This window comes from Pleurodeles waltl, chromosome 3_1 (assembly GCF_031143425.1).
Source record: "Pleurodeles waltl isolate 20211129_DDA chromosome 3_1, aPleWal1.hap1.20221129, whole genome shotgun sequence".
Classification (NCBI taxonomy): Eukaryota; Metazoa; Chordata; class Amphibia; order Caudata; family Salamandridae; genus Pleurodeles; species Pleurodeles waltl.
This window is the reverse complement of record NC_090440.1, coordinates 688350121-688371910: the sequence shown is the minus strand read 5'-3', so window position 1 is coordinate 688371910 and position 21790 is coordinate 688350121. Positions and strand designations below refer to the sequence as shown.

The 21790-nt window shown below is 42.7% G+C and overlaps 1 protein-coding gene across 18 annotated transcripts in view; it reads left to right on the top strand.

The window, feature by feature from the left end:
* Positions 1-21790, top strand: part of ADGRB2 (adhesion G protein-coupled receptor B2) — a 1191470-nt gene that overhangs the window by 982071 nt on the left and 187609 nt on the right. For all 18 annotated transcript variants that reach the window (XM_069223314.1, XM_069223308.1, XM_069223306.1 and 15 more), the window contains one exon: positions 21277-21343. In XM_069223314.1, the coding sequence (XP_069079415.1) occupies positions 21277-21343 (67 nt within the window). The remainder of the gene's footprint in view (positions 1-21276; positions 21344-21790) is intronic.

The following is a 21790-nucleotide window of genomic DNA, read 5'->3' as shown; positions in this document are numbered from 1 at the left end:
TCTTCATTGGAAGAGGCACAAATGCTGTGTGTGTCGAAAATCATCAGTGAGGTGGAGATTGTAGTGGAACATCTTCCAGCATGGAAAATGATCAGATAAATGCACTTAGCCACACTTTGTCAGGTGCCAGAATTGGGAAAACCACTGCGATGAAGCAGAAAAAGTATTTCTAAACATAGGCCGACAAACCATAGACCTGTTTGCCACCCTGGAAAACGAGAAATTCAGGTACTGCGCTAGCAGTTTCTATCAAACATGGTTCAAGGGCAATGCCCTTTCCATGAATTGGTCAAGTGTCTTTGCTTACGTTTTTCATCAATTTCCCCTCATTCCCAGGGTTCTGTGGAAAACTAAATCCGATCACTATTCCCTATGGCCTTATCAACAACCTATTGAGGCTCTCTGTGTATCAACTGATCCAGCTGAAGAATCCTTCCATGCTCTGCTCCAGACACAACAGAAATATTCTGCATACTAGCCTCAAGCCGGTGAGTTTGACTGTATGGTTCCTGATCACTTGAAAGTAAGCTCATCTGAATATTCCTTCGGACTGCAGATGCATCTTAGCATAGGTGAATATGCCACCTACAACAAAAACTTACAAAAGCTGAAAAGATTCTGCATATGGGGCACAGATAAGAGCTTTAGCCCAATCTCGATGTGGCCCAATCAGGTACTGTCGTACTTGCTAAAGCTAGCCATGGATACCCTCACAAATTCATCAGTCAGGGTTAACTTGACCTCAGATTTCAGATTTTGAAAGAAGACAATTCCTCATCTTTATTCTTATAGAGAATTATAAAACAATTGATGAAAGCACTCTTTAGGGACTTTCATCTAGTGAGGCGTCCCCCATTTCCATGGAAGCTAAATATGGTGTTGAGCTAACATGCGGCTTTTGTTCAAACATATCCCTTTGGCACACCTGAAATTCCTTTTATGAAAACCGTTCTTCTGCTCTTTCACCTCAGGAAGGTTGGCAGAGAACTGCAAGTGTTTACACTAAATGAGACATACTGTTGCTTCACCAAAGCCAGATTTTTTTATGGACCAACCTGAGATTCATGCTAAAAGTCCCTAAAGGTTTTCACTCAAATTAACTGGTCATCCTGTGATCTTTCTTCCCCAAATCATAGATTCTTGCACTCTTCATGTCAGCAGGTGCATCACGTTCTCTATGGACAGAACCAAGAATTTAAGTTTTTCAGATCAATTATTTGTCTCCTTTTGCCTTCCAGGAAGAGGTCGCTAATTGTCCAAAGAATAGCATGTTGGCTGTCAGCTTGCATCAAGGCAAAGTGTCTGCTCCCCAGCAGAGTGAGTGCACACTTTTCTGGAAGCATGGTGACAACAGCTGCACTCTGCTGGAGAGTCTTGACAGGACACTGGGCGTGCAGCCACGTGGAAAAGCGTGCATAACTACACTAGACCTTACTGCCTAGATGTGAATGTAGTAGCCAACTCTAGAGTGGGACAAGCAGTTCTGTGCAACCTGTTTCAATAAGATGAGCCTGTTTCCTACTCTTTTTTTTATGTACTGCCTGCTATTCTGATTCAAGCATGTACATATATGAAAGAACAATGCTGGAGAAGAAATTAGTTTCATGAAGAGTACATATCATAGCAGTGGCCCTACACAAGAGAAGTTTTGTTATTGGTGAGTATTTATTTCTTCTATCACTTTTATAGATAAGTACCTCTTCAATCATGACAGGAGGAAATGACTGCATAAGGCCTGGTACATAATGCACACATACTTAATGTCAGCCCCCGCAGCTAATCAGTGCAGATGCTTAATAGCAAGGCAGTTGTTCCTTCGAGACTTCATGACCAATCCACGGAATGTTTAACATCTGGAAACGGTAGATAAAGCATCTTAGACGTGCTCGTTTATGCACTTAGCAGAGTTTATATGAGATATAAAAAGGAAATTGTGGTTTCAACTTTAAGCGTACGTGTCATGTGTGGACATTTCTGTTACTGGGTCTTCAAATTAAAAACAATAATGAAGATATTTGAGACTCCGTTTAGAGATCTAAGTCAGTCAGTCAGCTCAGGTTATCTATCACCAAGTCTTAGTAGACTGACGTTTTTTAGTACCATTTTTTGAGGCCACGCCCAAGAGGGAACTCCTATTACTGTTCTCTTTCATGTGGCTTGTCTTAAGACTAATTAGGCACATCCACTTAAGCGTATCATGTATGTATGTAGTATTTGTATATTGCAAGTCTCAGCAAAATGCAGCGCAGCACTTTACAGTGGCAAAGGTACAGTCAATGGAAAGATGGCTGGATTCTAGAAGCAGAAGTAGACCGTATCCGCATTGTGATGTAGTTTTCTTCAAATAGGTGCATCTTCAGCCCCTTCCTCAATCGGATCAGGGTATGTATTATGAGTATGGGCAGCAGCTTTGCATATCATGGAACTATTGTCAATATGTGTAAAAGTGAATATTGAAACTACTGGTTAGTTCAGTCAGGGGAAGAAGATACGCATCATATAAAAACGGCAAAAAGGCTGATCACTTTTTTTAGTATGAACAGACTATTTTCTTTAGACCTTTATTTTCAGCACACCAATAAATTATCTTGTGATAATGTATAGAGCAGCGGTTCTTAATCATGTGACTGCTGTGTTTTTCAAAACATTTTATTATTAATATATTATCCAGCAAAAATACAAATAGTGTGCTACCCAGCATCAGCTCAATCATGGAGCATCACAAGAGCATGTTGCAATATATATGCAGCAATTATATTCCTGCCACTGTAACCAGCGTAGTAGGTGAACTATGAGGGCAATCATAAATATATCCAACCTTCCAGCAGTTCGTTTTGAAACACATAGCGACTTTGGTATTTCAAAAGCCTATTCCCGGTCAGAAGAGGAGGTGTTCAGAGCAATCAAATCATCAATTTGCAATTGAACCAAATAAAACTGTTAGTAGGGCGCATATATTTTTAGGTCTGGAGTGAGGCGGTTGCATATTTACAAACAATTCAGATCTGGTATTGCAAGTAGTGGAACTTCTAAGCTAGCTATCTCCCATAGAAAGAGGTCCTTTCACCCTGGCTATCTCCTTCTTGGCTAGCAAGAGTAAGAGCACCATAAGACAGTGTTGATTTTGGTAGCTTTTCTACATAGCCCATGACCACTATACGTGGTGTGCTTGGGATCTCATAATCGACAATGTGTGGTATTGTAGCTGGTACCCTTCTCCAAAGGATGCTATATATCAACAAACTCATGACAAATGTAAAAAGTCAGCCTGTGGTTTTTGACAGCGAATGCACTCATGATCTGGTGTTGAGTTTCGCAGGGGTATACTATAATCTATACTATAGTCTATGCAAAAAAATAAAATGTATCTGATACAGACATCTAGCCACAGATTCTTTACCTTAGAATTATACCCAAAAGTTAGACTGAATCTGGAAATTCTTGAGCAGTACCCCTTTATGCCGGCAGGTGGCGTTGTTCAGCTCTGCACCGGATGAAACATGTGCAGTGCCTATATAGGCACCACCCCACCGTGCTGACGTAAGTTCTTTTCATTCCACACCAGTAAGCGCAGATCTGGAAGAGCTGCCCTCAGTTACTTTTTTACTTTTTTTCCATGTTTTGTCAAAGTTTTCTTTTCCGAAAGCCTTTTTTCTGGTTTTCGAGGGATGTCACCCAAAACACCAATGGGTTTTAAACCCTGTGATCCCTGTAACAGGCAGATGTCTGTGACAGACCCACGCTTGGTGTATTTGTACTGCTTAGAGCAGGACCACAACTCCTAGGCCTGTGAGGCCATGAACCTGAAGGCACTGAGTGAACATTCCCTGAAGCTCCTCACCACCCAACATGAGAAGATTCTGTGGCGCTTGCGATTCCAGTCACAATGAAGGTCCTGGGACTGCTTGGGGAGCTACTCCTGATGACCATCATCCCAATGTAAATCATCAGATAAGTCCCACAAGCGCAAGAAGTCGAAGCATTCTCCACACCAGTCCAAGTCATCAGATGAGCTGCTGGAACAATGACATTGCTCAAGGCCTTGTTTGTCTGGGAAGCCTATGCCTGGGCTCGTTACGTGCCTCCCAGAGGTTCCTGGAGCCTGAGTGATTCCCGCCAACTCAAAGAGTTCTTAGGCCATGCACCTCATATTTAGGCAGTCTGACCCCTCTGGAGCACTTTCGGGCCCCATGGGTTTGTGAGGTGCCCTTGCTGGATTCCTGTTTGGTGGGTTCGCCCTTGGCCCCATGGATGTGTTGTTGGATCCTGAGTGACTCCATCCATGAGCCTGCTCCAGTGCCGTCTTTCCCAGAACCGTCAAAGACCTACATCGGTGCCAACCTCAACATCATTCCTGACTCCAATACAAAGCTGAATTGGCTTCGCCCAACATCGAGTGCGGCACCGGCCGTTACTATGGCTTCTGAGTCAGAGCCAGTGCCTTTTTCTTTTGATAGGCCTGTAGAGGGAGACAAGTGGAAGGGGTTTGAGGAGTCATATTTATTACATAACCCCCTAGATGAACCAACTGGTATGAGGAACTGGTGGATGCCATTGGGATAGGCACCTCACTGGACACTGGCTTGGTCTCCCCTCCTGCCATGGCTACAAAAAAGGGGGCCTCCTTTGCAAAGGTGTTGCAGAGAGCAGCTGAGGTCCTGGACCTTTAGTTGCCCTCAGGGGCAATCAGGGTGAACATCTTGACAGAGGTAAGAAAGAGAGACATAAGGGTAGTAAGGGTGAAAAGGCGCCGCACCTCTAGGCAGTAAACAAATAATTTTTACCAAGTAGAGAGGTATAATGAAAAGTCTGGTGCAAACTGGCCCAGTGCCTTACTACCCAGTAGGCACCAAAACGGGTACTAGGAGTACCCTGCGACAAAAATGGGACAAGATGGCCACAGCACACAGAATGTAATGTCCAACAGTATAGCAAGAATAAATATTCCTGGTCTCGTATTGCAGGTTGGAGGAAGTATGAAAGCGAAGAGAGTCTTGAGTCTTTTATGCCGATGGTATCTTTATTTGTAGGTGTTAGAGATCACTGTGTCATCATGAAGATACAGCCAACACGTGTTTCGTCACACAGGTGACTTCATCAAGGCTGCAAAACAGTAATGTGAACCAAAATTGGGCATATATGTGTGTATGGAATCTAGTGTGTGCTAGTTAAGTGATCAAGTGGGTAAGATTCCAAATCCAAAAACCAGACTCCAGTGGTGAGAGCTTGTGTAAGTAAGTATAGAGTGAACATGGCAACAAAAATGAGTGTATAGTAATTGGGACCCAAACTGTAAATCATGAAAATACCAAGTAAATCACCGTGGTCATGCGGAATATATATAGAAAAAAATGTCGGAAAGCTTATAACCTTTTTACCTTATTATCTTTGTATACCAATTGCTAGACAACGTGGTTTCTATCTACATAGTACTTTGGTTATAAGCTTTCCGACATTTTTTTCTATATATATTCCGCATGACCACGGTGATTTACTTGGTATTTTCATGATTTACAGTTTGGGTCCCAATTACTATACACTCATTTTTGTTGCCATGTTCACTCTATACTTACTTACACAAGCTCTCACCACTGGAGTCTGGTTTTTGGATTTGGAATCTTCCCCACTTGATCACTTAACTAGCACACACTAGATTCCATACACACATATATGCCCAATTTTTGTTCACATTACTGTTTTGCAGCCTTGATGAAGTCACCTGTGTGACGAAACACGTGTTGGCTGCATCTTCATGATGACACAGTGATCTCTAACACCTACAAATAAAGATACCATCGGCATAAAAGACTCAAGACTCTCTTCGCTTTCATACTTCCTCCAACCTGCAATACGAGACCAGGAATATTTATTCTTGCTATACTGTTGGACATTACATTCTGTGTGCTGTGGCGATCTTGTCCCATCTTGACAGAGGTACTGCAGCTGGGAGTTATCCCTTCCGAACCTCTCCACCTATTCAACAAAACCCTCACTGATTTCCTACTTGTGGCCTGGTCCAAACCTCCACAGGGGAGCCTGTGCATAGGACAATTACCCACTACCGTCATCCCGCTTCTGGGAACGCAAGCTTCCTCACCCAGCATCACAACCTGGAGAGCTTATTGGTCCAAATCTCCACCTCCTGAATAAATCCTGACACATTCCCTACCACTCCAGTGAATAGGGAGTCCAAAAAGCTGGATACCATTAAGAGGATGTTCTCTTCCGCCAGCCTAGCCCTACGGTCAGTGAACACCACATGCCTTTTGTGCCAGTGCACCCACACTTTGTGAGATTCGGTTGCTCAAGTGCTGCCCATGGTCTCAGATGAGTCCTGAGTCATACCTACCCAGGCAGTTGCTGACGGGCAAGATGCAGCAAAGTTCACCATCAGATGTGGGCTGGACATGACTGACTGGCTAGGTAGAGTGATTGAATTGTCAGTGACACTTAGATGCCATGCCTTTTGGCAAAAAGGCAGATTCAGTGCTAGAGCACTTTAAAGGCAGCAGAGCTACAGCCATGTCTTTGGGCCTCTTCTTTCACAGACACCAAGTGGAGGGCAGGATCCCCCATCACCTACCCGAGTGGCCATCTACAACATCAGAGAAGTGGGTTTTACAAATAGTCTAGAAGGGTTCTCCATCCCCTTTGTGGAACCCCCCGCCGATGCCACTCACCTACAACTGGCTGATGGAGGACAATCTCTTCTTGCTCCTTAATCTCCATACATGCAGTGATTCAGATCATGGATATCTAGATTACTCCACCTACTAAGAGGAGGATTGAGTTCATGTCCTCCTTTGAGTGGGCAACCACAAAAGATGCAGGATCTCTATAAAGCTAACTCTCGGGGGTCTGGTAAAAGAAATTAAAAGTGACTTGAATAGGTGGGCCCCCTGTTTATCTCCTTTTCATCCTCCATATCTTGGATGTGTAGAATATGGCTCTGAAGATGATTACTAACCTGAGACTTGTAGTTGTATTAGGTTATCCCTGCAACTATTCCTAAACAAGAGCCAGTACACCTGCAAAACGCGTGCAATAAATGTATATGGCAAACAAGCAAACCCTGTATTTCCCAGATGGTTGTGCAGGTTGAGTTGGGGGTAGGGGCCTCTCTTTGACTCTGAGAAGTACTACATGGCAGTGCAACTAAGGTCTACATTCGAATGATCCCTCCAAGACACTAAGAAATACTGACTGCAGATGGAATGGAGGATGTTCGGTAGCCCTCTCTTCTGCGATGTTTTATGATTACCCAAACTAATAAGACCAGCTATGGCATGCGCATCAGAAATAATCAGGACAGTTATGGAAATATGGGACACGTGCTAAAATGGATAAATTTGTTCCACCTTTCCTTCCCAAGTTACTGCTACATGATAAGCCAGATTTCACCCCTAGCCCTGAATTGGAAGCAGTTTGCAAACTGTCAGAGGGATGACTGAATAATGCTTGTTGAGTGATGTGTTCCATAGCCAGAATATTAGATTATTTCAGAGGTGTAAAAGGGAATACAAGGTTGGAGAAGAGAGACAGATACTTTCAGCTCAGACACTGGATATTAGCCCCTCAAAATTAGAATCCAGGAATTAGGGACTTCACAGAGTTTTAAAAGCTTTTCATGCAATAAAAAAACACCAGGGGCCTGCTATCTTCCATCTATTTCTCTCTCAGTGCAATGCCTAATACCCATCAATAGCAATACATGCAATAGTGGAAGTGGGTGATGGGGAATATAATAACACAGGAAACTTGGGAGGAACTTTGGGCTGCTATCTTCAAGACTACCCATACTTCCCAGAGTAGTCAAACATAAGCAATTATGTTCAGTTGTTATCACTGGAGGGGTTGCGGTATGGAGGGGCAGCACTGCATGTCATGTGATCATGCACAAAGATAAAAAAATACTGAGAAGATGTGTTCAGCCACATGAGGAAGATGGCTGGGTTGTCAGTACCTTAGAAGCCATTAATTATGATTCTGGGCCTCCGTCCAACACAGTGGGCGGGACTCACCTTGTGTATATTGACAGTTATATTGCAAATGCTTTGGGCAGCAGATCAGAAACTAGGGGCTACTGGAAGAAACCAAATGCACCAGACCGTGGTCAAGGAGACTGTGGGCACTTACAACTATGAAAATATTTACGCTTGACCTGCGTGATATGAGGACAATATCTGACCCCACATGCAAACCTATATTTTAAACGAGAAGAATCATTTGGTTTTTGAAGGAGCAGTGAGTGGGGAAGGAAGTGAAGCCATCTAAGATTTGTCAACATGCTATTTGAAATATAATTTGGTTATGAAAAAACAATAAAACAACATTGCAAACTGGTAACTCACCAGACCTCAGCTCAATATGGTGACATAATTGCCCCTTTCAGTATATATGTCTGATATAATTGTTCAGCTACAGAACTGCCAAACGTATACTGGCCCTGACTAAGCCTTGTAGATGCCCAGTTGAAAAGGCTATTGAGTTTTAATTTGTGCATTCTGTGGAAGTTCCTTTAAGAGATTTTATATTTGTCTTTGGGCCACAGTTTCAGGGCTACCTAACTTTTTGACATCAGCTGAAATTTCCTAACAAATAGGTGGGTAGGCTGTTGTATTGATTGTGTTACTTGTGAACTTATATGTTATGTGAGCAGAGCTGTCTCTGCTCCTTTTATCCTGCTACGTTATAGATATTAAGGATTCCCAGCCTTATGACAGAGACTAATTAAACACACGTGGGTCTATGAAAGATATTGCTGGAGAACTCAAGTTACAGGTAAGTGACTGTTTCACAGAAATAAATCTTCATATTTTTCAAAATATTAACTCCCATGACAGCTTCGGCCTAAAATTCCCTAACCACATTGCTCTGTCAAAGAGCATGCATACTTCAGGGCGGGCTGCTTAGCTCATAAGGCATTACAAGGTTCACAAACCACTACTTCAAGGAAGCCATGGACACTATGGTAGAAGTTAGAAAGGGAAAGTTATTTCAAAATCTTCCATTGTTAGATATCGAATAGACTGCTTTTAATTAGCTCACTGAAAAAAAGAATGGTTACATGGTTGAATTATAGGACACTTCATATGGGGAAACAAAGCACAGTGTGGTTCCCTGCAAATCTCAAAGGCTGAATTCTGCAGAATAGAAACATGGAGTGATGACACTAACACACAAGTGGGAAAGACTGTTCTTGAAAATGTGTTGAAGGAAGACATCCCCTTAGGTTGCCTGCCATGTCTTTATGAAATGATTCTGTTTATACACAAGCATATGAACACCTGCTACAAAATAAATGTAGGCTATGTACTTGTAAATATAGAGTTCCATCTTTGTTGTTTATATATTTGTGTCTGAACTGACTGCCCCAAAGACATGACCTATCATGATTAAAAATAAATAAAGGTTGGTGATAAGGACTCATCAGGTAAACAGCAGTAAGGAGGAAGAATAGTAATCTTGGTTTAGAGAAAAGGCTTTTTAGTACGACTGTAGGAAATTGTGTAATATATGCTTGTTGCCTGTTTTTAAAGGGGATACTAACTGTGAAAAATGAGTGTTCCAACTAAGATACTTCTCCTTACATGTAGTATTATTAATTATGAGATAAGGCTATCTGAAAAAAGATCGCTTGGTTGGCTATACCACTTTCAGTCAGTAACCTGGCTGAGGGGTCATGACCTAATGCGCATGGAGTTGGACGCTTTCTAGTTCAGCTTACGGCCGCCTGCCAAATATTAACACCACCTTTTCCCACTCTCTGCGCTGAAGGGCTGCCCAGGTCTACTGAAGATATCAAGCGTTTGATGAACATTGTACTAGTCGGCACTGCGGCTGGTGCATGGAATTCTGCCATCCAACATTGAACAGAGCAGACTAGGAGTAAAATCAAGTATTAGGCCTCCACACATAGGGAGTAATGAGAGCTGAGTCTTGGGGAAGGGAAACAGCTGGAATGTAGGACCCTTCAGGGCAGCGCCCTGAAGTTCAGATGGACAAGAACCTGAGTGATGCCACAGAGGAATGTGACACTTCTGGTGGAGTCTGTTGAATTGGAGGTGGGCCGAGCAACAGGATTGCGGTACTGCGTATTTCCCAGGGGATTGACAGGAAAAGAACACTGCCAACAGTCTCCCTGTTCCCCCTAGTCACCAGTGATGCCTGCTGTCTGGCGAAAGACGGTGCCAGAGACAGGAGAACTATTAGAGAGTAGAGGTGGGGCAGACTCTTTAAACTGCTCTGTAGGAAACCAGTCAGCATTGACTTAGCGTAGCCCATGACCTCCCTCAGAACATTTCAATTTAAACCTAATCAGGTCTCGAATCTGGAAAGCCTGGACCCTCTCAGCATTCGTCACCAGCGGGCTGCCACAGACTGGAGGGCAGCAACAACAGAACAACAAGGAGTCTTTGATTTACACAGAAGGCCTGAGGCCTCGACGGGCACCTCAAACTAGGCTGTGACCAATTGCTTGCCTATTCAGTTACTGAGAGACACCCTAATTAAAACTGTAAAAGAGACTTGTGAAACCAGAGCTTACATAGGAGAATTGTTGACCCTCTTGAGTTTGGTCTGGGACCCCAGTTGAGATGCTATGAGCAAGGTAAATAAACAGGTGAAAATGCACATCAAAACCTAAATCCGTTAAGAGGCAGGAACTCTTGCATGAACTGCCACCTCCAGCCCTAACACCAGACAAAGAACTGACCCCATCAGTAACCATGAAAACCAAGGACCTGAGCGGTAACCTCTTAAACTAAACTTGATAAGATATAGGCAGCTGTAGAGAGTCTAAGGGAGATAATCAAACACAAAGTAGACCCAATGTCCATGGAGGTCGGACTAGTAAGAGATGACTAACGGAAATAGCAGACAAGTGTAATGCACAGACACTGAAGATTCCTTCCCCTGAACACAGTAGACCTATGCCAGCAGGTAGTGGACTTCACTCATAGTGTGCTTTTTTTAAATGTAGGCAGGGATACGTGGAAAGACGCTTCTGCTGAACCAATATAAGTGATTGGCCGTCTAGAAAGTGTGGAAGGAACAGACATGGTCTCCTACATGGAGAACTGGTTGAGGCAAGCTGTGGCTCCCCAAGTTATCTCTGGTTTCTACAATGTTGAGAGGACCAACACGTGCCCTGCACGCCAAACTTCCCACCAGTCCCCCATCCCCTGACTGCCAGGGTCACCCTTGAGATTAGCAGTGGTATAAACCCAAAGCTACAGAGAAAGGGACACCATGCTGCAATGTGCCAGGAAGGTGGGCACTGATGGCTGACAATGCCAGAATCATGCTATTTCCTCAGTACACACTATTGTAGAGTAGCAACACAGCACCTCTGTCATGGCAGTGAAATGCAGACTGAGAAAGCCGGGGTTGAAATACATTTTGCTTTACCCTGCAACCTTCACATGATAACTGGAGAACGAACCCACTTTTGGACAAGTCTGAAGTGGCTTGACACTGGGCAGATGAACAGGGGTTGGAACCAGCTGACCCACCCCAAGGGCAGCACATGTGACCCAAGCAGCAACAAAAGAGAGGAGCACATCTGCAACACTAAATTGACCTACTAGAGAACAAGCCTGTCAGGAACAGAGCACCTTCATGAATGGGATCAGTGGAACACTGGAGAAACAAACCTCTGAACATGATCATAGCATAGATATTGCAACAGAGGGCACAAAGTCCGACGGGGCCTCATCGATGAGCAGAGAAGGGCACATGCGGTGCTCACAGACAGGGCAGGGGGTGATTTTTTATTTTTTTTTATTGATTTTTTTTTAGAATATTGCATCTGTACCCCATGGAAAGATGCACAATTTACACAAGGCAGCAGGCACAGTCTAACTCTTACAAGAGAAAAGGAGATAGTCTTTTCCCAATTTTAACAGCAGTGCTGAGAAGACGGCAGGGTAACTACTGAATTAAAGGTGTTTCTCCAACTCCCTTCCCCCACCTTCATTTCCTTTATAACTGAGCAGTAAGACTGCTATTGGAATACTCTTCATGTAGCTGGGGAATTAATGGACAGCGTGTTGTGATCTGTACTTTTCCATTTGAAGTGCTCCATCATGATGATTCCCCTATCTTTAAGTGTGGGTGAGCGTTCCAAAGGCTGACAGTTGGTGTTTCCTCTGTTGTGGGCTTGTCCTGCAGTGGCTTCTCTGTCACAATATGACTAGGAATAAAGTCACTTTGGTTCTTTTCTCACTTATGTGAATTTCTCGTCACGGTATGATTTTGGTGGCGATTTACTGCTGCTGGAGCCACAGGTCGAGGATCCACGCCCACCTCGTCAATCTTGCTTCTTGTTGCTGGTTGTACCTAAGGCCTCGCCACAATGTCTAGTGTCCTATATGTGTTTCCTTGCTGTTGTCTGACCAGCTTTCAATTCTTTCATTATCAACTGGTACTGAGCATGCATGCATTATGCAAGTGCTAATTCCTTTAAATATATATCACCAAGCGCAGCTTGCATCTTAACAATTTGGGATCATTCTACACTTCAAGTGTTGTGTTCACTTGTATCAACAGTAACGTTTATGGAATGTTTGATAGGTCATTATAGAATGCTTTTATGCCATTTAGAATGTGGCTAGTGACAGTTGGCGTGATCTGTCACAAGCAGCTGGTGTGCTAGCCCTTGCTTCAAAGTATCTTAAATAAAGAAATCCTCAATATGAGTGGTATGGAGTCATCATACCAATTTTGGCTTGAGAAGAGACCCACCGCAAAGCTTAGCAGCATCATTCCACAAATATCTCACCAGAACTGGAAAAAAACACTTAAAGCATATATACATATTGTATACCATGAGAAAATTGCTGCATCGCACTATTACGGGCCCACACTAAGCAATTTCACTTGTGTACGAAAGCATATTGATGTAGTATGTGCGTATATGACAGTACTAACTTGCAATTACAATAACATGGCAGGACTTAAGCACACGTTGCTTTCACTAATTGCGGAAAACTGCATTAGCGTGTCATTTCATATGCTCTTTTCAACTCGATTTTGACCGCTGTTAAGGCTGTTTAAGCGCGTCAGTTTACCTACTGTTAGCTGTTGGAGCACCTGCTGCTTGTGTGGGCCTGTGTGCTCAAGAAATGTGGCACGACGAATCTTGCGAGCAGTCTGGCAGCAACCTTTGTCATTAACCACTGCGTCATAGCACTGCGTGGAACGTAAGGGCGCATCATGACAAGAGTTTGTGTGAAGGTAGAAACGTGCAGCAGGCCATTTCAGAGTGGGAAGCTGTGCTAACAAGCGCAAGGGAAATCTTTCTAGTTATAGTATTAATCCTTCAGCGTCTGTTGTTAAAGTTATTGCATGAAGCCTGTTATGATACTTTAATTTGGACTTTTGGTGATAGGCACACCGACTCATTTGTTAATTGAAGCCTGTCATTATTTTCAGTGATAGACACCCCATTTTAAGGCTTACTATTACTTACAGAAGCAAGACCCTGGTGCATAATTACATTTTTGGTGTCACGCACACAACTTGCTGGAACATTTCACTTAAGGGCGGTATTTTACTTATTTACACATTTAAAAGTTTCTTATTGATTAAACTATGTGTACATCTCAAACATTTCCCCTAACACATCCACGACCTTTTTTAACTGTAGCCGGTGATCCGCCTATGAAATGGCATCAATGGAAGGTGTATATTTAAAACTATATTGACACAATTGAGGATGCAGAAGAATTAATATCTGAACTTAAGAAAAATAAAATTCGGTTGCATTAGATAGGTCCGCATGGTTTGAAAGTGTACATTTTGATAGAACAAAATGTGCTCTCCAAGTGACAGTCAAGTTTTCAATAATGCACTAGAAGACTTAAGACAAGTACTATTTTACTTCTGTCTGTATTGCAATAGATAGGCACAATTCTTTTGCAGGAAACAAAGTCAATTCGAAACATTTGAGGAAAACTTGATTTAATATGCAGATTTGGATCGCTACATGATGAACCTATTAGAGATCAAATTATTAAATTATCAAATAATCATGTATGTAAATAAGGAACATGTGCAGGAAAGATTGTGGGTACATGGAGAATCCCAATTGGCAGATATTGTGGCATTAGTTCAAAAGCAGAATTATCTAATAAGTGTACTAAGGTAGTCACCAGCAAGGATACGGATGATCAGAAAGATAGTTAATAAAGTAAAACATAAGGTAAAGAAAGATGCTCAAGGGCAAACAGAAAACAAGAAAAAAACTAATGAAAACCACATAGAAAAAATGTTACAGATATGGGAGCAAAGATCAATTTAGTAAAAAATGTCCTGCTCGGAATCAAAAGTGTGAGGAGTGTGGTATTATAGGACACTCTTCTAAGGTGCGTAGGAGAGAAAATAAGACTAAAAGAGCGACTGTAGTTTAAGATGGGTTAGAGTCAAGTTCAGAGTCAGGAAAATAAGCAGGAGAGGGCAATTCTAAGGATTATGATTGCGTTCTTGGTGTCGACGTAACAAGAGAAATGAGGACAAGGGAGGGTGGTCATCTGAGTGAGCTGTCTAGGAATAAACCTGTTTGCAAAATAAGTTTGGGAGGTGTAGAAATACTTATTTTTGCAAACTCTGGGTCTCTATATACCATAATTGATTTGTGAATTTCATTACGTGCTCTCAGAGAAAACTGGTGTATTTGAAGGGTTTACGCAAAAAATTATTTTGAAGAAAAATGCCATTCCCAAGGTGCACAACTCAAGAGACGTTCCTGGAGTTTTGAGAGAGGAAGTAAGAGTTTGATGCCTTATTTAAGTAAAAAAATAATTGAAGAAGTAGACGCTTAGTAATAGATTGCACCTTTGGTCGTTCCTGTGAAAGTCAATGGCAAGATCTATTTATGTGTAGATTTGAGGGAACCTATTAAGAACATTGTTGTAGAAAAATGTCCATTTCCCATAATCAGTGAAATGTTGGCTTTAACAGAAGGTATGAAGTGGTTCTCATCAACTGATTTGTCATCATCGTACCATCAGATAAAGCTACATGATGAGAGTAAAAACTTAACAACTTTTGTGACATAACATGGTTATCACAGGTATGTTTGAATGGCGTTCGGATTTGCATCAGCTGCAGCTGTGTTTCAAAAGTTGATGCATAAGCTGTTCAAGGACATGCCTGGCATAATATTTTTCCAGGATGTCATATTGATTATGGGAGAAACAAAAGTACAACATGATGTGAGGGTGAAAAATGCGTTAGAGAAACAGCGAGCAAGTGGTTTACAGCTGAATTTAGTAAATGCAAGTTTTGAGTACAATCCATGGCATGGAATAACTGCAGAAGGCATAAAACCAAAGAAAACGTTGTTAAATTTGGTAAAAAATGAACCAACATTTAGTGATAAAGATGAATTACGATCATTTTTAGGATTGGTTGAATTGTACACTAAGGGGGTTATTCTAACTTTGGAGGAGGTGTTAATCCGCCCCAAAAGTGACGGAAAAGTGACGGATTTACCACCAGCCATATTACGAGTCCATTATATCCTATGGAACTCGTAATACGGCTGGTGGTATATCCGTCACTTTACCGTCACTTTTGGGACGGATTAACACTCCTCCAAAGTTAGAATAACCCCCACAATGTGTAAAGGCTTTTTCTGAAAAGACGTAAATTTGAGGTAGTTATTAAAAAATAAGTGTAAATTTGAGTGGAGAGACAGATGACAAAGTGATTTCGAAACCTTCAAAGAAGATATTTGCGGAGCTAAACACTTGAATGGGTTTGATCATAAACTTGCTACTGATGCAAGCAACAAATGCATTGGTGCTGTATTATCTAAAAAAATGTGCAGATGGGAAACAATGTAATGTAGCATTTGCTTCAAGGGCATTGTCCCCAGCAGAAGAATGGTCCTCCGTTACTGAGAAGGAGACCTGCTGTGGTATGAGGCCTGGAATACATTAGGAACTTTATATGAGGTTTCCAAATTGAGGTGAAACGTGATCATAAACCCCTTTTAAAGGTATTGTCCATGGAAGGACTGTGGAAAGCTACTCCCAGAATTGCAAGAATGTCTGCAAGGTTATTGGATAACAGGTATTCCATGGTGTATCTGCCAGAAGTCAATTGGCAGATTGATTAAGCATACTTCCATTACCCTTAGAAGAGGATCCTGATTTTTGTGATAAATTAAGTGTGGCATGGGTGGGTGGGAAGATCAGAAATAATGCCATTGGTGCCAGAGAATGGAAGGGTGTTTGTTTGCTAGATGATACCCTTGGTGAAATTTAAACTTACGTCATGAATGTCTGGCCTGCAAAAAAACTTTAGAACCTGAAGTGAAATGTTTTTGGGAAGTACGCAATGAGCTCTCCGTGATAAATGTACATGTTTTGAAAGTGTGTCATGGTGGTCATTTGGGTATAGTCAAGAAAAAAAGAAGAATTCAGGAAGTTTATTAGTGGCCTGGCCAAGATGTTAAAGTGGAAAGGATTGTAAGATAGTGTAATTTATGTAGGAATGCTGACAGATCGCAGGTGTTGTTAAAACCACCACTTTTTCCAGTTCCCTGTCCAGAAATGGCATGGGACACCATAGGATTTGATTTTATGGGACCAATCTTTGAAAACAATGAAAGTTGGTACATACTAGTGGCTATAAAATATTTTTGTATATTGCCTGAGGTACAATTTTCGAATAAGGCCAATGCTGAAATTATGATATTGTTCATGGATGAACCGTTCCAATTGGAAGATCTCCCTGAGAGAGTGATTTAAGAATTTGGAAATGGATCGTTTTTGAGAAGGAATGGAATTGAGCACAGGGTGACCTCAGTTTATCATCTGAGTGCCAATGGAGAAGTGGAAAGATTTCATCGTGTACTAAAGGATTCATTGCATCTAGCCAAGAGTAAATATTTAAACTGGAAGTTGGGAATAAAGAAAATGGTGTGGATGTATCGCACTACCCCAACAGTGACAGCGTATAGCCATTTCACCATAATTAGTGAGAGAATTCCATTCACAAAGGATAATCAAGGTTGGTTGCTCAATTCAAGGCTGAGACATTGGTCTCCTACAGCAGTTTACAAGAATATTTTGGAGGCTCGAAAAATATAAAAGGTATAAGGCAAGAAGTGTGGAGCAAAAGATGCAAGTCTGAAGAAGGGTGATGCGGTGCATGTGAAATTGACAGATAAAGCAAAGAAGGGAGAAAATAAATATTCTGATCCCTTAGAAGTTTTAGAAAATCTTTACCAATGCTGCAAGATTGAGTGATGGACGGGTGTGGCATTTGAGTCATTTTGTGAAATGCAGTGAAAAGATGAAAGTTGGTACTTACAAGGAAGAGGAGAATTGCGATTTGTTTGAAGTGCACACCAGTGGGAGATAGATGAAAGTGAGTCTTAAGGAGCTAGGCATAAGAATGAGGTAGGTAGCAATGAAGTTCACAATGATGAGGAGGTACAAGACCACATTAATTCAGAAAATTCCTACAGTAGTAAATTTGGTAGAGAAATCAAATGACCAGTTTATTTTCAAGACTATGGGGGTCATTCCGACCCTGGCGGTCCATGACCGCCAGGGCCGGGGACCGTGGAAGCACCGCCAACAGGCTGGCGGTGCTTCCTGGCCAATTCTGACCGCGGCGGTAAAGCCACGGTCAGAAAAGGGGAACCAGCGGTTTCCCGCCGGTTTTCCCCTGGCCAAAGGAATCCTCCATGGCGGCGCTGCAAGCAGCGCCGCCATGGGGATTCCGACCCCCTTCCCGCCAGCCTGTTCCTGGCGGTTTATACTGCCAGGAAGAGGCTGGCGGGAACGGGTGTCGTGGGGCCCCTGGGGGCCCCTGCACGTCCCATGCTACTGGCATGGGCAGTGCAGGGGCCCCCTAACAGGGCCCCATAAAGATTTTCAGTGTCTGCTTGGCAGACACTGAAAATCGCGACGAGTGCCACTGCACCCGTCGCACCGCAGCAAATCCGCCGGCTCCTTTCGGAGCCGGCTTCATCTTTGCTGGGGCTTTCCCGCTGGGCCGGCGGGCGATCTTTTGCAGATCGCCCGCCGGCCCAGCGGGAAAGTCGGAATGTCCCCCGCGGTCATCTGACCGCGGGGCAGTGTTTGGCCGGTTTCCGCCCGGCGGGCGGCGCCCGCCGGGGTCGGAATGACCCCCTATGTTACTTAGATCTTTATTTCATACAACATAGAAAACTTATTGTTCCTCTGTTCCGTTTTTATCATTATGTATTCCAAATATAGTAGTCATTGTTCTTTATTTATATTAAATTATTGGGTTGCTAAGTTTCTTGGTGGAAAAGGTACTGTCTCCATTAAGTAAGGAGAGTGAGATCCTCTTAGCATGTATAGATATATGCACCCTGTGCCGACCAAGCTGACTTCCTTACTAAAATCTCTGAACGCATGGTGAATTTTGCAGAGTAGCCTGCAGTAAGTGGCAGGGATTTTAATTGCATTGACAATGGGGCTCTTGATAAATCCTGCTCATGTCTGTCGATGTCGCAGGTGTTTAAAATGGCCACGGTAGTATCAGAACAGGCTGAAGGCAAGACACCATGGGCTTCTTGCTGGATTTTATGTATAATATGCAGATATGTTAACTCCCTGCCTGATGGCTGTGTACATAACTGCCTGGAAGAGTGGTTTACTCCCACCACCCCCGAACTGCCCCCACCCACTACATGGGAGGTCTTGGTAGGTCCTTTTCTTAAAACTCACAAGCACCCTCAAGACAGAACATTCTACAGACCCCTATCGATTTTTAGCACAGACTACAAGGTTCTTAGCAGAGCAGTGGCTAAAGGCACGAAGGCAATCATGCCTTCTGTGGTACACACCGACCAGGGTGCATTTCTCCCTGGGCAAACAACTTCTCCAAAAATAAGAAGACTGGTCACGTCATAGAACTGGCATGGACTGTAGCACATGGCCAGTAGTAATCTCTGGCGATCTAGTGAAGGAATTAGACATGGTCAGTTGGAAATATATTTATGAGACCCTTCAATAGGCTTTGGTGAAGACCTAATTAGGTGGTGACTATTATATTCTTATCCAGCGGTCTGCATTTACACCGGACAACTTCTCTCCACCCAGCATAACATTGGAAGGGACACTTGTCAAGGTTGTCCTCTTTCACCAATTTTGTGCCCTCGTCAAGGAAGCACTAGCAATGGAGGTCAGGACACCAAATAACCATATGGGCAAATGTGTCTTGGATACATCCCAGGTCATTTCATTATATGCAGATGATATTCTTTTTTATTTGAGGGCTATAAGGGAAAGCCTGTAGCCCAAAAGGAACGTTTTGAACCCATTTGGCTTGGTATCATTACTAAAAGCTAACTGGCACAAAACTTTCCTATTTTCATTGAGTTCCTGTCAGGCTAGACAGTGCCTGGAGCTACTTCACGATCAAGTTTGGTCTTAGTGTCACAATTTCCAGCACCTGGGAATTTAAGTCTGCCACACTGAAAAGGATGTACTGGATGGCAATGCAGCAAGAACACTTGAGAACCCTAAACGCAACACTTAATTTTGAGACATAATCCCACAGTCTGTACTGAGGATAGTGGCACTGGCGAAAACTGTGGTGCTGTCCAGACTCTTGCATTATTTAGGTAACTTTCCCATTAGAATCCCCATTATAATATTTGAGGATCTAATTTGGCAGCTGATATTGGGGGTGTAGCAGACCGAAGGTAGTTGTAAATATTCTGTGCCTACCACTCACTGAGGGGGACCTGGAAGTCCCAGATTATAAACTATATTATCTGGCTGTGCAGCTGCAATGGATGGCAAAATAGCTTGTCAATCTCACACCCGTTGAGGGCACATTTATAACACCTGAGTCGCTGACAAGTGAGGTCCATACAAGACTCCTAAACCGACCTACTTGTGACAACACACTGATGAGGACAATGAAGTATTGTTGGGAGAGATACAAGAGGACCATTGTAAAAACGTTCTATAACACTTGCCCTTCCACTGCTGCATTTGCCTAGGGCCATAGTGAGGGTAGTATGGTGTGGACCCCGGTTGATATTGAGACATTGTACGACTTCCACAAAAACTGAAAATTACCACCTTTCAACAACTTTTCCCAAAGACATGGGATCCTGCAGGGACAATTTATAATTTGATGAGATCATACACTCATTCTGATGGCAGAACTAATTTGACAGAACCTTCTAAAAGCTCAGTGCTGCAGCCCTTGTTGATGGTGGTATTGGGAAGGAAGGTAGGTATGCTGATTTACAATGCATTAGTTAAGAACATTAAACTAGCTCACTATCCTGAGTGAGGTGGTTGGTAGATGTGATGTAAGTTGGGAAAGATAAGTGAGGGATGGTGCTGCATTGCACATAGAAAGTTTCTTGGAGAGATACTGTTAAAATTCTGCAACTTAATTGTTTATATAGGACATACCTCATCCGTATAAGGATTCACAAAATCTAACCTGAGATGATCTCCCAGGGTCCCAGATACCATCAACCAGAAGCAGTCTTTACACACATGATATAGCACTATGGGGCTTTAGGTTACTATTGGGAAAGACACCATTGATCAAAGTGCCAAGTCACTCAAGCTATTGCTGGCCGGGCAGAAAACAATTCTCGATAGGATTATAGATCTGAGTTTAGCCCTTGCTGAAGACTGGCGATGGCATGGAGATTAGTTGTGGCCCAAGGGATTGCACATTGGGTAAGGGCTGTGAATTACTCTGCAGGTGCTGCACTCTGAGAAGAACACAGGGCTGAGTGCCAGTGCTATTTGAAGAAAAGACCTCAGACCATGGACTGCTAGGGGTCATATCACTGAACAACATAGCAAACGTTTGTTAAGATTTCTGACACGCTACATAGCTGTGCCATGATACGATGCCAGCATGCACACGCAAAGTCCCACCCGCACGTTCCGGATGGGTTACCCACACCGTGGAACATTTGTTTTTATAGATAGGAAAATGGATACTTTCCCCCAGGTTTCCTTTTAGGGAGCTGCGATTGCAAATGCTGATCATGTTTTTTTCGTGAGATGTGTTTGAAGTGTGCCAGATGTTTGTTCACATACCGCTGGTCTAGATTGTTGTATTTTTCCAACAACAAAATAACCCAGTTTCACAAACCAGAGTGTGGTGGATTTGAGGATAGATGTGTGGTAATTCACTGGCCCTCTTGGCAACTAAAAGTTGGTTGTCTTATCCCTAATTATTACGATTTCCTCTTCAGACTCTCACTACACCCTCCTCTGTTTTCATGAGCGTTTTTCTCTTTTTATGCAGCTGCTGGTTGTCTTTGGAAGGTGGGCTACTCTACGCGTTCGTTGGGCCAGCTGCTGTGATTGTGCTGGTAGGTTTTTCACTGCCTCCTAAAGTGTATAACTTAAACAGTTAGGGATGGTATGCCTAGGTTCTCATTAGTCCGATTGCAGTTCAAAGCATTTTGCATTACTGAGCTTCTTTTATCGCTCATTCGTTCATCAGCTATATCTCTCTCCTCTTGCTATATTATGGTACTGTATCACTATTGCTTCCGTTACTGTAAATGGTGTCCTCAAACTGATAATGTACTTCTCCCTTATAAATTCAGTTAAGTATATTCGGCACTGCTGATGTTTTTTTAGCAGAAGCTTACAATTTTAAAGGTAGGTATTCTGACTCGCTTGCCCCAAGTGGATGAGTGCCTCTGCATACAGATAGACCTATGGCCGCAAGTCGTGAATTTATTTGCAATAATAAAGTAGATTAATTAATTTTAACATTGTGTTGCTGTAGTCCTAATGTTATGCTTATATAG